The 18373-nt window shown below is 41.2% G+C and overlaps 2 protein-coding genes and 1 long non-coding RNA gene across 3 annotated transcripts; 2 read left to right on the forward strand and 1 right to left on the reverse strand.

Moving 5' to 3' along the window:
• Positions 1–858: 858 nt before the first annotated feature.
• Positions 859–9944, forward strand: tppp (tubulin polymerization promoting protein). The gene is made up of 5 exons (XM_028424928.1): positions 859–1056; positions 5081–5161; positions 5455–5790; positions 9171–9324; positions 9395–9944. The coding sequence occupies exons 2-5, from the start codon at positions 5148–5150 to the stop codon at positions 9599–9601; spliced, it is 711 nt and encodes a 236-aa protein (XP_028280729.1). The 5' UTR covers positions 859–1056; positions 5081–5147; the 3' UTR covers positions 9602–9944.
• An 84-nt stretch (positions 9945–10028) lies between these two features.
• cep72 (centrosomal protein 72) lies at positions 10029–15775 on the reverse strand. The gene is made up of 14 exons (XM_028424926.1): positions 15700–15775; positions 15374–15501; positions 14971–15163; positions 14768–14876; positions 14283–14428; positions 14143–14201; positions 14020–14062; positions 13517–13717; positions 13229–13410; positions 13028–13121; positions 12774–12952; positions 12563–12689; positions 12367–12478; positions 10029–12266 (listed from the first exon to the last, which is right to left on the reverse strand). Exons 1-14 carry the CDS (start codon positions 15773–15775, stop codon positions 12206–12208), a joined length of 1710 nt encoding a protein of 569 aa, XP_028280727.1. The 3' UTR covers positions 10029–12205.
• Positions 15776–16040: 265 nt separating this feature from the next.
• LOC114448878 (uncharacterized) lies at positions 16041–18118 on the forward strand. Its single transcript, XR_003671925.1, has 3 exons — positions 16041–16102; positions 16193–16333; positions 16519–18118. It is a non-coding gene; the product is annotated as an uncharacterized LOC114448878 (long non-coding RNA).
• The last annotated feature ends 255 nt before the right edge of the window (positions 18119–18373 follow it).

Raw genomic sequence — 18373 nt, forward strand, 5'->3', positions numbered from 1 at the left:
ATTAATATAAACAATTAATTAAAAATAAAGTTACAAATAATAATAGAAAATGTTAGTTATTGTAGCAATAAAGAGAGAAATTAAATATTATCTAAGTTGAATACACATTTCTAAATCTATCTGCACTTTCAGCACCTCCTGTGTGTGTGTTGGTGTGTGTGTTGGTCTACTATTAACCACACAGTGGCGCAATAGAAACAGCCTGGTGTAAAATATTATGTCATCAAGTCATTACACTGTCTTGGCTCCTTTCATCATGATAACCATCCCGAATCTTTTCTCCTGCTGACGGGCCTGCATGTTTTCACCACTTGTCCCTGTCTCAGAGTCGTGTATATATAAATGCGAGCTTGGTGCCATATCAGCTGGACCATCAGTATGACAAGAGGTTACATAATGTCCATCCATGTCCAGCCATTAGGCTACTACTGGTTGTGTAATAGCCTACATTATATGCACTGGAGTTCAGAACAGTCAGGTTCAGAGGGCAGACCTGGATCCATTCCAAGGAAAATGTGAATTCATTAATTTATATATAGAATAAATTCCCTCTGGCTTCGCATCAGCGCGTATTGTGCTTGGAAACGAGCCAAGATCCGTTTTTATTGCTTCTGTGTGTGACCATAGTTCTCCCTCTTTCTCATAAACATCCTTCCAATATGTGTCATTATAACAAACAGGTTGTTTATTAATTAAACTGCAGTGATCCTAAAACCATAAAACACATGGAGCCATCTCCGTTCTTAAACATCCTCCGTCCATCTGCGCCTCTCCACGCACAGAGAGGTGCTGCGCGCTGAGCCTGTTTATCAGCGCCTCACTGACCACTGTGGCACCATCACAGCCTACAACAACAAGGCAAGAAGAAAAACAGCCCGTCGCACACGTCAGCAGCCAATCAGCGGCCTGGTTTCTCTTCAGCATCTCGGAGGGATTGAACCATCAGATAGACTTGAGCTCAGGCAGCGCGCGGAGGACAGAGGCTCTGAAGGCTCCTCGACGCGCAATTATGATTTTGTGAGATCGAAGAAGGAGCTGGAGGAATTACGTCACCAGGTGATTAAAACTGAATCTGGCAATATTTTTTCAGCTTTTATCATCTGTAGGAGCAAGAAAAAAAATGTTGCTTCATTTGGCTGACGGTTAGATCTGCATGTTTTCACAGCATGGGGAATGAATGCCAGCCTTCATACATTCAGCTGAACCCTGCATGTTTCTGCATGCCCCCTTTTATTCAGAATTTTGTGATTCACTCTTACCTGGGATATTTTTAATGCTGTGGCTTGGCAGACTGGCATGATGGGACCACAACAACAAACGGATCACGTGGACTCTGTGTGAATCTGGCATTTGCGAGTTTATGTAACACGTTTCTCTCAAGAAACGACACTCTGCCTCAGCCAGCAGCCTCAGCCAGCAGCCATGTCCATACTAACATAAACATGAGCGTTTCTCCTCTGTTTATACTCTCAATGAGAGCCAGAGTGAAGAAAGGCTCCTCCAATAAGCACCATTAATGGTTAGAGAAAGGATGACTGACAAGCCATTTGGCCTGTGGCTGCAACCTTTATGCCAAGCTGCTGGGTGGTGTGTAGGTAGTTACATAATTATGCATGAAAAAGATGTATGTCCTTATTATTAGCTGATTCCTTTTGAGTTCAGCTCTTCGGAGGTGTGTGTGTGTGTGTGTGTGTGTGTGTGGATGTAGAACAACATGTTCTCCTCACATTTAAATGGTTGTTTTGGACCATATACCTTTGACAAGAAAGAAAAGATGTTTATTTGTTCTAACTGAATGACTCTGCTACCAGCATGCTCCCCATTGGTTGAATTACATATGCCTGAGAAGAAGACACAGTCACTGGGTTTGTCCCAGATTTCACTGTTGGGGGTTTCATTGCACTGGTTCAAGAGCCTTTGGGTTCTATCACAAACCGTGAACCTCAGAGAGTAAATTATCTCATTTGGTTAAAATTAAGGTTCGTTTTACAAGAGAAAAGAAGTGAGATGATTTTTTTTTAGTATTTCTGTGACTTTATATTTCTTTCATTAATATTATACAACACAGTCTGCTTTCTGAAAAAAAATTACCCTCAGCCCCACACACCTCTTTCCATCTGAACCATGTCAGGAACACTTCTGTCTCTGTCCCTGGCATCATGTAGTCCTCTCAAATGTGGGGTTGCATAAGGATTCGTTTCTACACCTCTATTTGGCGTGCCGTTGCTGCCAACAATAACTGCTGTAGCTTGTTTAAAACATCTTATTTTTCTGCCTCACAAAGCTTGCCAAGACTCACAAGCGCAGTTAGGGAGGTGAGGGCTGACAGAGACAACGTGGTGGTGGTAGTGACCTCAGACCTGGGTGGCAGCGTGCTGATGTCATGTCCTCTTCTCTCCCTGTGACTGTGGAAGAGGCTGTGTTTAATAGAGGTTACATAGTCTCCAACCTCCATGTGAAATTTAATTATCATCCTTGACATGGCACTTTTTACAAGGTTGATGTTGTTCATTAGTACACATTGAGGGATGCTGCCTAAAGGGATGAGGACTTGTGTGTGGTTGGGGGGGGGGGGGGGGGGGGGGTCTGCTTTAACATTTATGATTGACTGACATGGTCACATCCCATAGCAGCTGCCTGGAAAGGACACAGATCTAGATAGAAAGCAGATGGGATCTCGGCATGCCCACTCACCATGATGGCATGATGGAGGGCACCCCTCTCTTTCTCTCTGAGTCTTACTTTGACAACACAACACTGTCATCATTTTGTGAAGTCAAACACCATCTGCCAAACTAACACCTAACACCAAATTATTGTTTATTTTTTGGTATGTCGGCCTGAACGGACCGATCTACTCCCTTGAGAATGAAGAGACTGTTACCGTCGGGGCAGCGTTACTATGAATAGACACAGTTCAAAATGGGTCAATTTATAGCTAAAGCACTCATCTGTGCAGTGTATTGCCAGAAGGCAAGTGTATGTAAGCATGCTGTCATCCAGTCACAGATTTGTCTTTAGAGATCTGCCCTTAACCAAACGGCTCCTCGTTTGTATGTGGGGCAGAAAATGGCTCAAAATACTAATCAAAAAGCGCCATTGGAACACCACATTTTTCACTTCATGCCACTGAACTCAGTGTTAATGACCTCTCTCGTATTGAACACATCGTCATTTGAGGGGGCTTGTTGTACTGAGGACTGAGGCACTTGAAAGTACTGACAATGATTCGGAGCAGAGAGAAAAGATTCCTTTGTTTTTATTTCTGAGAGTGAAGCTCAAAGGAAAACACGCAGTGAGTAGCTGTTGAAAGGATGTGAATCCCCAGTGAGAGTAAAGTCAGTGACAATGAAGCTTAGTGTGATCCTTACTGGAAACATCAAACATCAAACCCCATCACATGTATGTAGGAATGCTTTAAAGATACATAACATATAGAAGAATATAGAAGTCAACCAATGGACAGATACCAAGTCTCAATCACAAGGGTGCAGATTTGCTTTTGACATTCGTGACGACCAACGGAATTGAACCCTTCCGTCCCCTCCGTCCATGCTGAAAGTTTAATGTCTTTCAACAAAAATCCAGGAACGCAAAAATATCAAGAATAAACAAACAAGCCAAACCTGGGCAGTGCAGTCTAAATCAAAGTGGGAGTAGTACAGTAGTACTCTATGGGAAAACTGGAAGGCAAGGAAAGCTCAAGAGCTCAAAACACACAAGAACACACAAGGTAACTAACTAAGTTGACTCACAGTGAGTAAAGGTGAAGATTTAATAGTAAAGATTAAAGTAACATCTCTTCTCAATATTGAGCAGTGTAAATGGAAACACAGACAGGAAATGTTAAGGATTGGAATTTTGTTTCGAGTCTAATGTTGCTGAACATCCCTTCAAATTATATGTTTACTAGGTGGACAGTATGTACTTTGTGGATTCCTCTTCTCCTCCTTGGTGATATGTAAAGTTAGTTGAACATTGTCCTTCACTGCTGATCCACTGACGCTTGAGCAACCTCACCCTAACTCCAGCTCGACTGTCTTGGCTGAAGTCCTCAATGACATATGACTATAGAAGCCTCAATAGTGGAACTCTGCGATGTCACCCCGTGTATGTGTGCAGAAATGAGCATGGGGTCAGACAGAGCAGCCACTTGCTTTGGACAATAGGCTCCCAGTGTCCATAGCTCTGAATGCCATTATTCATACACATTAATAATCTCTTCTTTTTTCCCCCCTAAGAATCGACATCCTGATTATAATAGCTTTATAATGGTAGTGTCGATCTTTTGTACTTGAACTTTTGTTCGTATTTTGAGTGTCAACTGTACTTAGCAAGGTCACAGTTGTGATTGTTATGGACACAAACCCTTTGCTATTGCCACAGCCTCTGGGGGGTGAGTGAAAGCACTTTATTGGTGACTTGAGGGAGTTGCTTAAACTTCGCCAGCTAGAGCAGACAGTTAGGTCCAGAGTGGAGCATCATCTCTCTCTGACTGGGATGTGTATCTGTAGTGAGTACTGACAAATAGTTCTTCAGTCTTTATTTTGCCATGGCAACACACTTTCTTTAAGGATGCTGAGCTGAGTATGGGAACAGCTGAGAGGTGAGCAGAGACCCATCACTTGATTCAAATATTGTGCACGGTTAGACTATCTGTATGAAGAGGAGACTGTCTTTTCTTACTTTAAATGTAAAGTTGGCTGGCTGCTGCTGCTGCATATAGAAAGGGAGAAATTCCTGAAATTCAGCAGAATGAAGTCACCCAAAGCAAGAGAGAAAATGTGAAGCTGGAGTGATCACATCTCACTGTCCACACTGTAGCTACAAGAAAGTTGCTGGGAGATAATGATGATAAAGAGGATTTCCTTTTGATGCTGTGAGCATCAGCCACTCCATTCTGGATTAGACATGTCATAATTAATTGTGTTTATATTGGAGCCTGATTAAACCATGAAGAGGAATATCATCATTTAGCAGGGATACAGTTGGAATCCCTTTAATTTGATCCTCCTCTCTGTCTCCCTCTGACACACACATCCTCTCGAATGACTCACCTGTATTCTCATCTTTTCCACAGCACAAAGAGAAAACAACGGTCAGCAAACACCAACACCGCACAGAAGGAACTGAATTCCTGCACAAGCATGGCAGACCACAAGTAAGTTTTATACACTATGTGAGCTTACAATTTATGTGTATGTAATGTATGCAAGCTAAATTACCATCTATCTGTTCTCTTGTTTCTTGATTTGTGTGAGCAGTGTAAGCCCAAAAGGAGGACATCTGATCCTCCCTGTAATCTAGAATTACAACCAAAGACAGATTAGCAAATTGTGTTTTGGCCTCTAGGTGTGATGACTGTTTAAGGTCTGCATGCAGGAACATTATTAAAAGGATTCTGTCTTTTATACTTGAATAAATGGACATATGATGCATTTGTTTCCCTTCCAGAGACAACATAGAAGACTTCAAAGTCCAAACAGCAAAGCACCCCAACATCGCCTTGGCCCCTATGCGGCCACACAGTGAACAATCTAAAGACCGGGCGTCCAAAAGGCTTTCAGTTGAGTCTAATGGGACCAGCGAGGGTGGAGTGGGCTCGTCCACACCTGTGGAAATAACCGCTTTGGAAGAGTCATTTCGACGTTTTGCCATCCACGGTGACACTCGTGCTACGGGCAAAGATATGCACGGCAAGAACTGGTCCAAACTCTGCAAGGACTGTGGCGTGATTGACGGCAAGAACATCACCCTCACTGACGTGGACATCGTCTTCACCAAAGTCAAGTAAGAAAGACACTGACTTTTACTGCACAAAAAGAAAAGACACTTAGTTTTGTTTCTGTTGATCCTGTGCTGTTGTGTTGATTTTGGTGGATTGAATTCTGGGCATTTTTAAGCAGTCAAGTGAAACAGGCCCAGTAACTGGAACCAAAAACAGGATGAACGTTGCAGTGCAGGCGGTTTGATCAGATAAGAAGAAGTCAACAATAATTGGCAGTTTATAAAAACACCTTCATATTAGAAAAACACAAGCGCACATAGTTTGTAGTTCATGTTTAAACATGCTGTTCCTTCTTGTATTGAGTTGACCTGGGTGAAGCTAGCTGTCAGAATCAGCAGCCAGAACAAAAGGCCAGGGTGGCTCATCTTGTATTTCCTCAGGCTGGACTGATTCATCACTTACTGCTCATTTTTAAATGAAGTACAGTCCGATAATCTGCTGCGACCTCAATACTTTGACCACCAATTCAAATAAATGCAATTTTATTTATATAGCAACTTTTATAATCAACAATGTCTCAAGAAACCTAAGTGTGGCAAGGAAGAACTCATTTTAACAGGCTCATAAGGGAGAACCTTCCTGCTGATAGGAGGCCAGATGACCGCTGGAGGAAGACCTCCATTACTCATCTGCAAACTGACAGATGACAGTACACTTTCTCATCACCACATTAGGAATCTGTGATTTTATATTGTTCATACACATGTATATAGCAGCACATACTAATAATAGTAGTAGTGTAAATTGAGACAGAGCCTTTAGTGTGTGGGTTTGTGTGATCTACACACGTTTATTTTGGACATCTCATTCATATACAGAGTAGCTTTAATTTATTCCTTTTCTTTATTCTGGTTGAATAACATGAATAAGGATTATTCTGCTAGACAGCACCAGAACTGTGGCGTATGGCTGGAAGCCACACATCATTGTGTCATGCTGCTGCTGCAGTGTAGAGGCCGTGGTCTGCTTGGGAATCTCACGTTGATTTAGTGAATTTTCCATCTTCGTCCTGCACATAGCTAAAGTTCAATCTCAGTCATTTTGTGTACACAGTTATATACAAGAGTTCCCAAAATGATTTTTTTAATGTTATTTTATTTTCTGCTTGAAACTGTTTATGCTATCTCTATTACAGCAGTGGTGTTCTGCTACTACCAACATAAAGTACAGTAGAAAATAAGGTATGTGGAGGAAAGAATCTGATCATGCATTCATCTAATCAAAATGACCCAAAATCTGATGTTCAAGAACACACAAACAGGCTGTGGCAATACTACAACTTGTCCACATCTTTTGATTGACTTCATTCGCTCAAACTGACTTACATATTTTGACATATTATTTATTTATATGTTTATAACTTATAAGTTTTTTTTCTACACCTTACAAGGCTGCAGAACATCTCTTAAAAAAATCACCACCACTGCACATTCTCTCCCCTAGTCTAAGGATACTATAAATAGAGCATGACACACCGTGCATTATTCATATTACATAAAAACAAGCTGTTCTTGTGATCTAAACGACAACCTGACCAAAATATTGGCTGCCCAATGTTCTTACTCAGCTGTTAGTAAGGTAGCTACATGTCTGACTGAGGGTGTAGCAGGTGGGCTACAGTTTAGCACAAAACAGCGGTTTCTTTGAGCATGTGGTAGAGTGATTGTGCTCTTGTAGGTATTCTTATTTTCTGACACCCACAGAAACACCTGCTCCGTTGGCATGGCGATGCATATAGTTGAGTACTTTTTTGGCAAGGCTCTAGAGAGAGAGAGAGAGCTTAAAGCTGAATAGGAGGATTGTTTATGTCCCGCTCTACTGGTGAGCAGTGTTTAGAAATGTGCAAACAGTATTGTGTAACTTTAAGGAAAAAGGACCGTTCCCATCTTTTCACACATGCTTTTAGTCCTCGATCTGTGCAGTGTTGTATACATTAGATTCTTGGATGTGTGTGTGGGTTCTGATCAGGGTCGTGCAGACAATTAACCACATCTCTGGAGTGTGCTGGGGAGGATTGTACAGTAAGGTCTGAACAAAGCATGTGGCGTGTGTACACTTCACAGCCACCCACAGGATAAGAATAAGTACAGTGCTGGGGGAGGGGCTCAGTTTCATGTAGTTTTTAACTCCAGGCATGACTGGTGGGGGGGGGGGGGGGGGGGGGGGGCTGCCATGCCAGAGATGCAGATCACCATTTTCCTTTTAATCAGCATCAAAGCTCATTGCTTGCACATGAAAAATTAACCATCTTAATGAGCTCTGGCTAATCACTGCATGGGTGAATGAGTCATTGTTTATTCTGGGAAAGGGTCTGCTGCACCAGATCGGGCCTGTGCTTTGCTGTCTGCCTGCATGGAGCTTCTACACAACAGCATGAACAATACATGAGGTAGCAATCTGGCTTGGATTCATTAATTAGCAGCTTTACGGTGGCTTTAGTTTCTAGGTTGCGGTTGTATTTGTTGAGTGGGTGTTACAGGAGTTACTGGGTCCATAAACAGGCAGCAGGTCAGCCATTAAAATTAGAACAGCACAGCCTCCTTCGATTCTGATTTTCTGTTTATTTACATAGCTTAACCTTTTGTATGCTTCAGGGAGTGTGGGAAGATCTACAGAGGAAACTTGGTTATCTCCTTTGGACAGAAGCAGCAGCTGAAAGTCCCCGTTCCACTCTGACAATAGCATGGAACAGAGGGAGCTCTATAATGTTCACCACTGATGGACTACATAAACACAATCATTCGCTGAACAAGTCAAATTAATAATAAACCCAAACGCCTCTGTTTACTGTAGCTCGTTGCTATGGCAGCGATTGCCCTGGGAGACTGTAGGCTTTATAGGGCTGTTTATTAGCAGGTTTATCACCACAGCAATGGATGTTTGTGTTTGTGTTACTATGCACTTTTAACGTGGAAGTGAAACAGAACTGGAGCACTCTCACGTGGATAATGATTGATGATGCGGTGATGATGCATAATTCTGTCCTTACACCAGTGTTTCAGTGTATAAAAGAGAATACAGTAATGCACAACACCTTTCCAGGTGCTTGGTAGCAAAGTGCTCAAGCCGAACATAATGGATGATATGTAGACAGCTAACAGGACAGTTAAGTGCTAAAACAGTGCTCAGAGATGTGATCCAACTCAGAAAGTTTCTCATTGTTTATCTCAGTGGGATACACTATATGTGCTGTCTCACATCTGAGATCCCACATGGTTTGGGTTTGTGTACACTACTGTCGACTCGTTTTTAACCTTTCAAACTGTACAGTGAGGCCGCAAACAAGGATGTGCTGATAAAGCAAACTTTACCGCAGTGTGTTTTTTTCCCTGTGGAGACATACAGTATGTTGTGATTTATATCCCACATTTCTACATTTCAGGAAGAAATCCTGTCGCACCATCACATTTGATGAGTTCAAGGTTGCACTGGGAGAGCTCGCCAGGAAGAAATATAAAGAAAAGCCTGGAGAGGAGGCTGAGGCCGAGGTCTTCAAGCTGATAGAGGGGAAGGGGCCCGTCATCGCAGGAGTCACAGTAAGATTTGAATCACATATGTATCATATCATGTTGGCGTTAAAAATGATAACTTTCTGCCTCCCAACAGAGAGCTGTGGCCTCCCCTACAGTGAGCCGTCTCACAGACACCACCAAGTTTACAGGGTCGCACAAAGAGCGTTTTGACGAGGCCGGCCGCGGAAAGGGTAAGGCAGGACGCGTAGACATAGTCGACACTTCTGGATACGTCTCGGGATACAAACATCAAGGGTCGTATGAAAAGAAAATAAATAAACCCACTGCGGGCAGACCCTGAGGGCGAAAATAAACATTTGATCAACGACTAGGATGATTTTCTATTAAAAGAGTACTCATAGAAAGCACAAAAGAAAAGAGCAGGATTTCATATATTTTCCCACCCCTCTATTTTGTGTGTGTGTGTGTGTGTGTGTGTGAGAGAGAGAGTTTTTGAGTTCCTCTCTTTGTGAAGTGTGAGAACTGGAAAACTGTTTACATCTATTTTTACAAAGTGATCACCAGCTGGTACATTCCTGTCTGATAGCGAGATACTGCCAAACACTGAAAAAGAACCAACGACAGGGCCTTATAATAATATTTATTGAGCACAATGAACAAGTTTGCCAAGAAAAACAAAAAAAGTGGGACAACAGTTTGATGAATTAACAACATTGCACTTTTTAATGGAAATGTGTCGATTCCATATTTTGCTGCAGAGATGCATTTTTAAATTTGCAGTTTCAAAGATAATTGGCACTTAATTTTGACATGGATAGCATCGATGTTTATTTCTTTTGAAAGCTGTTAATTCCATCCTTGGTGTTAATTGTTTTGTATCTGCACTTGTTAACGGTTGTCTTTTTAAAAGCCGCTGATCATTATGTTTATCTCATCATATAAACTTACACTGTCATTGGAGTCATTTGCCTTCAGCGCAGACCAAGAAACATCATTGGTGGAAAATTTAAAGAAGTAATAAAATTCTAATTTAATTAAAGTTAGAATTCAGACTTGGATTAAATTCAGCAATTTTTTTTCTAAAGTTAAACATAAATTAAAATGGAATATTTTCTTCTTTTTAGAATTAACAACAATGTTGAAAAAAGTCAGAACTTTTTTTTTTTTACAATGACTCTAATCCTCTTTCATACTTGTCATATCATGAAACTTTATCATGCATATAGTCCTTGTATTAAATGTAATATGATTTCCCAGTTTTCACTTACACTCAGTATTCAGACCCTGTTGTACCTAACATGCATTTTGAATAATAAATTGGTAAATTAAGCTTAAAGAAAGAGGGAGCTCTATCCACAGTGGATGAGCTGAGCTGTCCAAGATTGTATTTTTAACATTTTACTTATATTATTTCCTCATGAGATTTATATACAGTAGTTCTAATATATTTGTGGTAAGATTGTGTATATTCTAAAAAAAAGTTTATGCCACTTAATTCAAGACACTGGCTTCATGTCTTTTTTCCTATATTGCTGTACTTTGTGCATGTTCTATATATTGCATTTGATTCAGAAGCATATAGATGACAGTGCAACTTTTTCCATATCTTGTTGGAACTGCTGTGCCTGCTGAGGACAGACGACGGGGCAGCCTCTTTTCTAGCTGAAAATATTCATCAAGTTGTGTCGTCATGATAAAATCTTGTATTGCTTGACATCAATATGAATCAAATTATACGCATCCAAAGACAGCTGATGCTGTTATATCTGTCTGTTTGGAGTACATGTCATGTGTGGTCCTGTCACCCAAAGCACAAATTGAACTGAACAAAAGCAGGGTTTTAATGTCTCCTTACATACTGTATCAGATAAAGGGATAACTTCAAATAACTTGTATACTTTTGTAGAATATTTTTCCAACATGATGACAGTTTTGTCGCACACTACATGTAGCCTCAGCTGATGAAGAATCATGCATCGAGTGCAAAACTAGCAGCTATCAGTGTGTTAGTTTTTGTCTGCTGCAAGTAGCTTGAGCTGTTTTTCTGTGCTTAATGCCAAATACTGTGCACCTATAATGTGGAGGAACAATATTGTCTTTTTTCAAAATAACTTTTAATGTACTATCGTGCCCCTGTGCATGCAGTGTGTGTCTTTTTGTTCTTGTTCTACAGACCTTTTAAAGTGTGTTCATGATTTGTAGTGCTTCATTGAAAATAAAAGAGAACAAATGATATGAGTCAAAATGTGATAAATTCTTATGGCTTGTTCAGAAATGTTGTGAAATGTCCACATTAGCAGCACCAACCAGTGACCTGAAAGATTCAGACTAAAATCAAAAGCTACACTCGGCCTGTGTAGCAGACACATTCTAACCTGGTTTACCAGGTCTTGTATTGTGAGAGGAAAGTGCATGTGTTTGTGCGTGCAGCTTTCCAGCCCGAAGGCGGAGGTATAAATAAAGTCACAGTGCAGCTGGAATCTAGACGCATTCATTCCACTGCAGCGTACAAAGCAGATGGAGGCACAACTGACCTAAAAAAAAAACAACTAAAAAACCCATAAGACCGGCCAACAGGGACACAATCTTCTTCTAGAGATCCAGGAAATACATTATGACCTTCTCCCCAACATTTTTCCGGTAAAAATCATTAGTTAAAATAACAGCCCTGTCACACACGCATATACAAAGTTTCATGAATGAATTGCTTTTCCCTGTTACTGTTTACATAAACTGAACACAGCCTATATGTACTGCCTGACACAATAAACATTTCATTCATCAGAGACTAGCACCTTGATACACACAAAATTTAAATGTACACTGCAGTGATATAAATAAAGTAAAAAAAATGACAGCTGCTGGACCTCATGCTAAAAAGAAGCTTTGCATAGCTGCTTACTATTTTCAATCATGTTGCACATCTCTTCACTCAAATTCTGCTTTAATGTTCCCCACTGCCCCTCAGCTCTGCTAGCAAACACTCGTTGGTAGCCACCAGGGACCTGCGGACACAAATATGAACAGCACACAGAGTGGCTGATTTAGAGATGACATCACTGTACCCACACCGTGGGTGTGTGAAAGCAGCAGCGTCTTCTTTACCTGTGGCTTTCCTGCAGCATATTTGACAGTTCCTTTACTTCTTCAGCTTCTTCCACTTTCTTCCTCAGCCCCTCGATCTCTTTCTTCAGCTCCTCTACTTCTGTCTGCGCCTCTAAGGATGAGCAAGTATGACAGTTAGTTAGACAGTCAGTAGAGCAGCATGTTGTGTACTCATATGTGTGACATTCACACCCACCTCTGATCTGACTAATGGGTGAACTTTTCATCATGGACTTGAGATATTGACGCTCTAACTTGATGAGCTGTTTCTGTAAACCGACATTCTCCTCTAAGACAATCCTCAGCTGCTCATTTAATTTGCCCTGTGTTTGAATAAACACAATAAATCCAGTAGATTTATCAACACATCATGCCTGCTTAAAGATCAGTGTTTTCTTCCAACTCACCACTGCTCCACGAGCTTCTTCCAGCTGAGCAGAAAGGTTACGGACTTCACTTCTGTGCTCCTCCTCTCGTGCTGCTGCCTGAAAGCCCAGTGCTTCAGTTTCCTGTCTTAAGGTTCTGACCTCAGCCTCCCGACTGGAAATATCACTTTCCATCATTGAGAGGATCTGGACCGCCTGAGCTACGGCCAAAAATAGAAAAGATGAAAAGACATTCATTATCTCAGCCTGCTGGAATCAGATATGACCAAACTCACACAGGAAGTTGTTGTTTTGATGCAGTGACCTCTTCCCCGACCAGTGTTTGTCCACGAGGTTGAGAAGCATCTCCAGGGGTTTCCTATAACCGCCCTGAGAGGAGAATTCAGAGATAACCTAAGTTTATAATAGAACAGAAGCAACCTTGAATGATTCATGATTCAGTGCAAATCAGTAAGAGGACTGAATTAACCACGAACCCTTTTTTTCTTGTCAGTTTCCTGCGGTTGACTGGAGCCCTCTTCTGTCTTGTTGAAGCTAGAGTAGGTCAGTCTGGGAGGATGTAAGATGGGGTTTGAGGGGTCAGACAGGTTCAAACCAGGATGTCGTGGACTGGGAGGCCGAACATTAATAAGCGAAGAACTGTGACGGTGACCTTGATCTGGAAAGATGTTCATATTCAGCAACATACCACAAAAATTAAATCGCCTTTTTTGGATTTAAAGACTGAACAATAGATCTAGTTAACTACAAAAATGTAATCTCACCAGGATGTGGAGTAAAGTGTCCCTTAGCTGCAAGTCTGGTTTGTTTGGGGAATTCTTTTTGTTTCTGTGTGGCAGACACACAGCTGTGTTTCTCTATGTAAGGGCCAAAAGACACTTTTGGTCTTTCAGCCACTTTTAATGAGGTAGAACATTTTTTATTAGATGGTTCTTTTGTTTGTGGACCTGTGGACTCAGTCTTATCTGGCAAATCAGAAACAGCACACAAAAACATCGATATTAATGGATCTTCAACAGACATCCTTTTAAAAAAAATAAGAATTTGCTCCTGTCTCCACCTAGTGGAGGTTTTGCACATTACCAACAACTACAGAAATTACACTAGTGGAGAACATAGACGACTACTGTGATCAAAAGCCTTTTAGCTGCTTTCACAAAGGTTTCACAAATGCAACATTATAGCTGTCAAATGCACAGAAAATTACCCTTAGAACCTCTCTCCTTGCTGTACATACATTTTTCAAAAAGGGCGTCTTTATACTTACACTTTTTGGAGGAGGGATACCTGAGGATGGATTTAGCAGTTTCCTAAAAATAAGATTCTAATTACTTCATAATGTAAGTGTACACCTGGTGATGTAGTTTGACATGGAACAAGAAAATATCACCTCTTTTGGGGTTGAACTCCTCTGCTCTGTAAAATCTTCTGAATCTCCTTCTTTGGGTTCTGAAATTGGAAACAAAACATAAATTCAGCTTGTTTAGTTTTTGATTTAAGAATCGGATATGTGACACTTTGATATTTTACCTTCTCTATCCTTATGCATTGAGAGGGTTTCACTTTCTCCTCCTTTATTTGTTGCAACAAAGTTCAACACAATGTCATCGCTGTCAGTCAGGAGGGAAAGCTTATTGGTTAAATGGTCAGCTAGAGCCAGTCTGGGATTGCTGCTTCTGGGAAACAAAAACAAGAAAGCAAAGGACCACTTCAAGCAGACAGCAGCTATCAAGGAGGTCACAGCACATTGACAGCTATACCAACTTTCACTTTCTTTGTTTAACAAATCCTGATATTACCAGGGTCCGTTTGAATGGTGATAAGTAATATGCAGTGGGGTGGAAAATTAGGTTTTCAAAGGAATCGTTGTCTTTATACTGTTCTGGACTCAAAAAAAATCATAAGAGATCATTTTACAGCACCTTTCATTGACTACAGTGGGTTTTATAAAGGCTTCAGTGCCAGATTTAATATGTATATATGACACTTAGTGAAGCATTTTACATTTGGTGTACCTTTGCTCTTCAGTCGGATTCTGAGAGAAGCTCTTCTGCTGCAGAGGAAGGTCTGAGGAGAACTGCAGTATGGCAGCTTCATGCTCTGTTTCTCTGACTGAGCAGCCGTCTGGGAAATATTAAAAACATAATGCAATAGTATAAATGATACTGAAACGTAACCTCAGATGTGCAACACATTCTGGAGTATGACCAGATCTTACCTAGTTTGCGAAGGTTGGGCATGGCATGCACGAGAAAAGGGCGGTAGTTTGGGTAACTTGTGGTCAAAGGGTTGAGCCTGAGGTCCAGCTCCCTTAAAGTGGACAGCCTGAACAGAACTTTTACCTCTTCAAGTGATGGTATGCAGTTATAGTAGAGGATCAGCCTCTCTAGCATTTTTAAGTGTTGCAACCCCTAGGGAAGGAGGAAGGTGTTATCAGGTATCAATTTCTATGCCTCCAGTGTGGTATAAATTACAAAGGTACGAACAAGGAAGAGTTAAATATTTGGCAAACAAATGATGTTTAACATGCTGGTGGAGACATCTGCTCCATTACATGTTCATATAAACAAAAACCCTATCTAATACAGGCGCAAGGTTTAAACCTCTATAGTCGAACAAACCTCAACATTGACGAGCGCATTGTAGGACAGATCCAGAGACTTCAGACGGATAAAATTATTCAGAGCGTTTCCCAGACGTCTGATCTTTTCTTCATGCGTCCCCGGAAGGCTCAAACTCCGGACATCACCTATTTAATTAAAAAAAATTAAACATTTTTCTGCTGTTGTAGATGACAGTTGATGCTATGTTAGCGCTTGTTAGCTTGTCTGCTGATGCAGAGGCCTATAATACGACAATGATAATAACTAAAGGTTATTCCGTGAGCCGTGCCGTTACTATGTATTTGCTGCTATGTAATATTTATGATACCAAGAGGAAACGTTACCGAGACAAGGGTGTTTTAATTGTAATCTGTCGCGTATCCATTGCTCTGTTAGTGTTGTCATACACTCCGCCGCCATACTTTTCGAACTTTTGCTGCATTCATAGACTGTCTGAAAATATATTTTTTTCAGTCTTCTCACCTTCAATGATTTTCTGTTTTTACCCAGCGTTTCTTCCAGAGGTGATTACCCATCACCATATTAACATACATTTTAATGGTACAAATCGTTGCATTAAACTATAGGTTTCTTTTTGCTAGAGGTATGTTTGTAACTTTGCTTTGACCAATACCCAGGAACGCATCATTTGGAGCCTGCGCACTGTCCAAATCTGTCACGTGTCCAAACAAACGTGCTACTGTTCCAGCAGCGAAGTTTGGTCGTCTGTGTGTTCTGTGTTTGTCTGTGAGTCGCCGACAGACACATTTTATCGTGTAAATAGTTAACAGAAAACACAGTAATTAAAGATTAACCAGCTCTCTCTGTTGCTGTTAGCAACGGTGGCGTCGCGCATGCTTTCAGGCGTGTCACTCGTCTTCCGGATCAATGGCGACCTGTGCATCGAAGTGGATCACATCATGTTTCAACATGATTTTGTCCGCTACAGCACTGAACTGTTCATATAAACTCTTTAAGGTGGGTATCAGTTTTTATAAATTAAGTCTCAACTTTATTCAGTATATTGGGTTCAAATGCAATTCGTGAAAATGATTTAGCATCACAATTCCTACACTGATGTGAACTAGAGTTTTGTTAATCAGTAACTCCTGCGTGTACTAATGTTTCTACTTTGTGATTTTGTTGCTGTCCTCTCTCTGCAGGACCACAGGGGTCCCTCGGTAGGCCTGTTTCTGATTGGGTTTTCTGCAGCACTCTGTATCTTTCATCCCTCCAGCCTGCACCTCAGCTCTCTCCAAAGAGAAACAGAGTGGGCCGGTGAGGTGCTGGCTCCTGTACTGGTGTCCTTTGACTTCCTGTGGCTAAGTCAGGACCACAACACTGCACATATTCTCCTGTGTGGCTCCTGTCTGATGCTCGGACTCTCGGACTGGCTCTCTGCAGATGCTCTTACAGTCATGACTCGCTGCCTGGGCCTGTCGTCTCTGTCCTGCTGCCTGACGGTGTGTCTGTTTGCTGGTAATGCCTCAGGAGCGTTTGGTGGAGTGGCCCTCAGCGTACCGTTGCTTGTGGCACACAGGATTGGAACAAACACTTTTGCTCCCCTCATTTCTGCAGCTGCTACAGAGGGACTGATGAAGTGGCTTTTAAAAGGGTCTTTGTCTGTTGGTTGTTGGGCCTCAACGCTGGCTCTCCACAAATTTCTGTTAGATGTGACTGACCGATTAAGCATTTAAATCAGCTGAGATCTGTATGATTAAACAGAATTAACACTAACATTATTTTGACAAACGAAACAAATTGGCACCAGGAAATAAAAGCTTACATTTTTAACCTATTTCCTGATGTTCAATACACCAAATTATTCATAAAGGACCTCCCCCTAATCAACCCTAGCCCATTCATTAATCAGTCTGACTGTTACAGACATAAGAGTTAATGTGCTATGTGGGAAAAACTGGACATCTTGATCCTCATTTATAAACACTTATCAGAAACACCCATCTGCATAAATGTGTGTTTGTGATATTGGACAATGCTTTGCTCTCTACACGCATCAGTGAACATTTGAAACCTGTGATCTCGGCTCAGATTCCACAAGTTGTCCTTGGCTGAACCATTTTTCATAGTTACTAAGCACTGCATATAAGAAACACTCCTCAGTCTGGTCTTTGCACAGGAGTATAAAAACAGATATCTCAGAAATAACAACAAAACCCTCATTTGTTTATGTGACAACATTTCACAGCTATGAGAGCCCATGGGGGCATCCTGCATCACTGCGGTGCCACACAGGAAGTGTGAAATTCATGATGTCGTCCACTTTGACTGGTTAGCAGCAGGTTTTTATGATTTTATGATGCTGATCTTCCTGCTAACAGTTATGTTGTTGTCCACTGTGATATTTGCTCTGCAGCCTCAGCAGTAACTGCAAAAGTATCTGCAGTGGTCAAAGCTTTTGGCCCCGCTTCTACATCATCATGACTGTTTGCTTCTAATAAATGCACATTTTTTATTACTTTCTTGGTTTGTAGTGGCAGTAATGAACTGAAATGACCTCATATGTTTAACTCAGCATCACCTAAATAAACCCTGTGTGTCCACACTATTGATATTCTTTACCAAGATTTGTAGTGGACACTGCAGATTCTGTCTCAGGGTTTTTTTTCAGGGTGTGCAGCTGCCTCAGCAGATTTACTGCAGTATGTGTGCAGAGATCTGTGGCTGTCTGTAGGCCATTGCCTTTGTAACATGAGGGCAGAAGTGAGCAGTGAAACCTTTCAAAGTGTTAAGTCGTCTTGTTATGGGTGTGAAATGACCTTGAACTGTACTTCTGTGTATTTTTTTCATGTGTTACATTTGTAAAAATATCACAGTTGTATGTTATTTTATGTTTGCTTATAAAATGTTTAACAAGCAATATCCTGCTCATGTGATTCCACAGCTGTCTCATTCTATGCTTTGACACTTGCAAATGCATCATTCAGTTTCTACATTTTTCTGAGCATTGACCTCTGGCCACTGGTGTCAACCATCTCAATTAATCTTCATACCTGT

Source organism: Parambassis ranga, chromosome 16 (genome assembly GCF_900634625.1).
Source record: "Parambassis ranga chromosome 16, fParRan2.1, whole genome shotgun sequence".
Classification (NCBI taxonomy): Eukaryota; Metazoa; Chordata; class Actinopteri; family Ambassidae; genus Parambassis; species Parambassis ranga.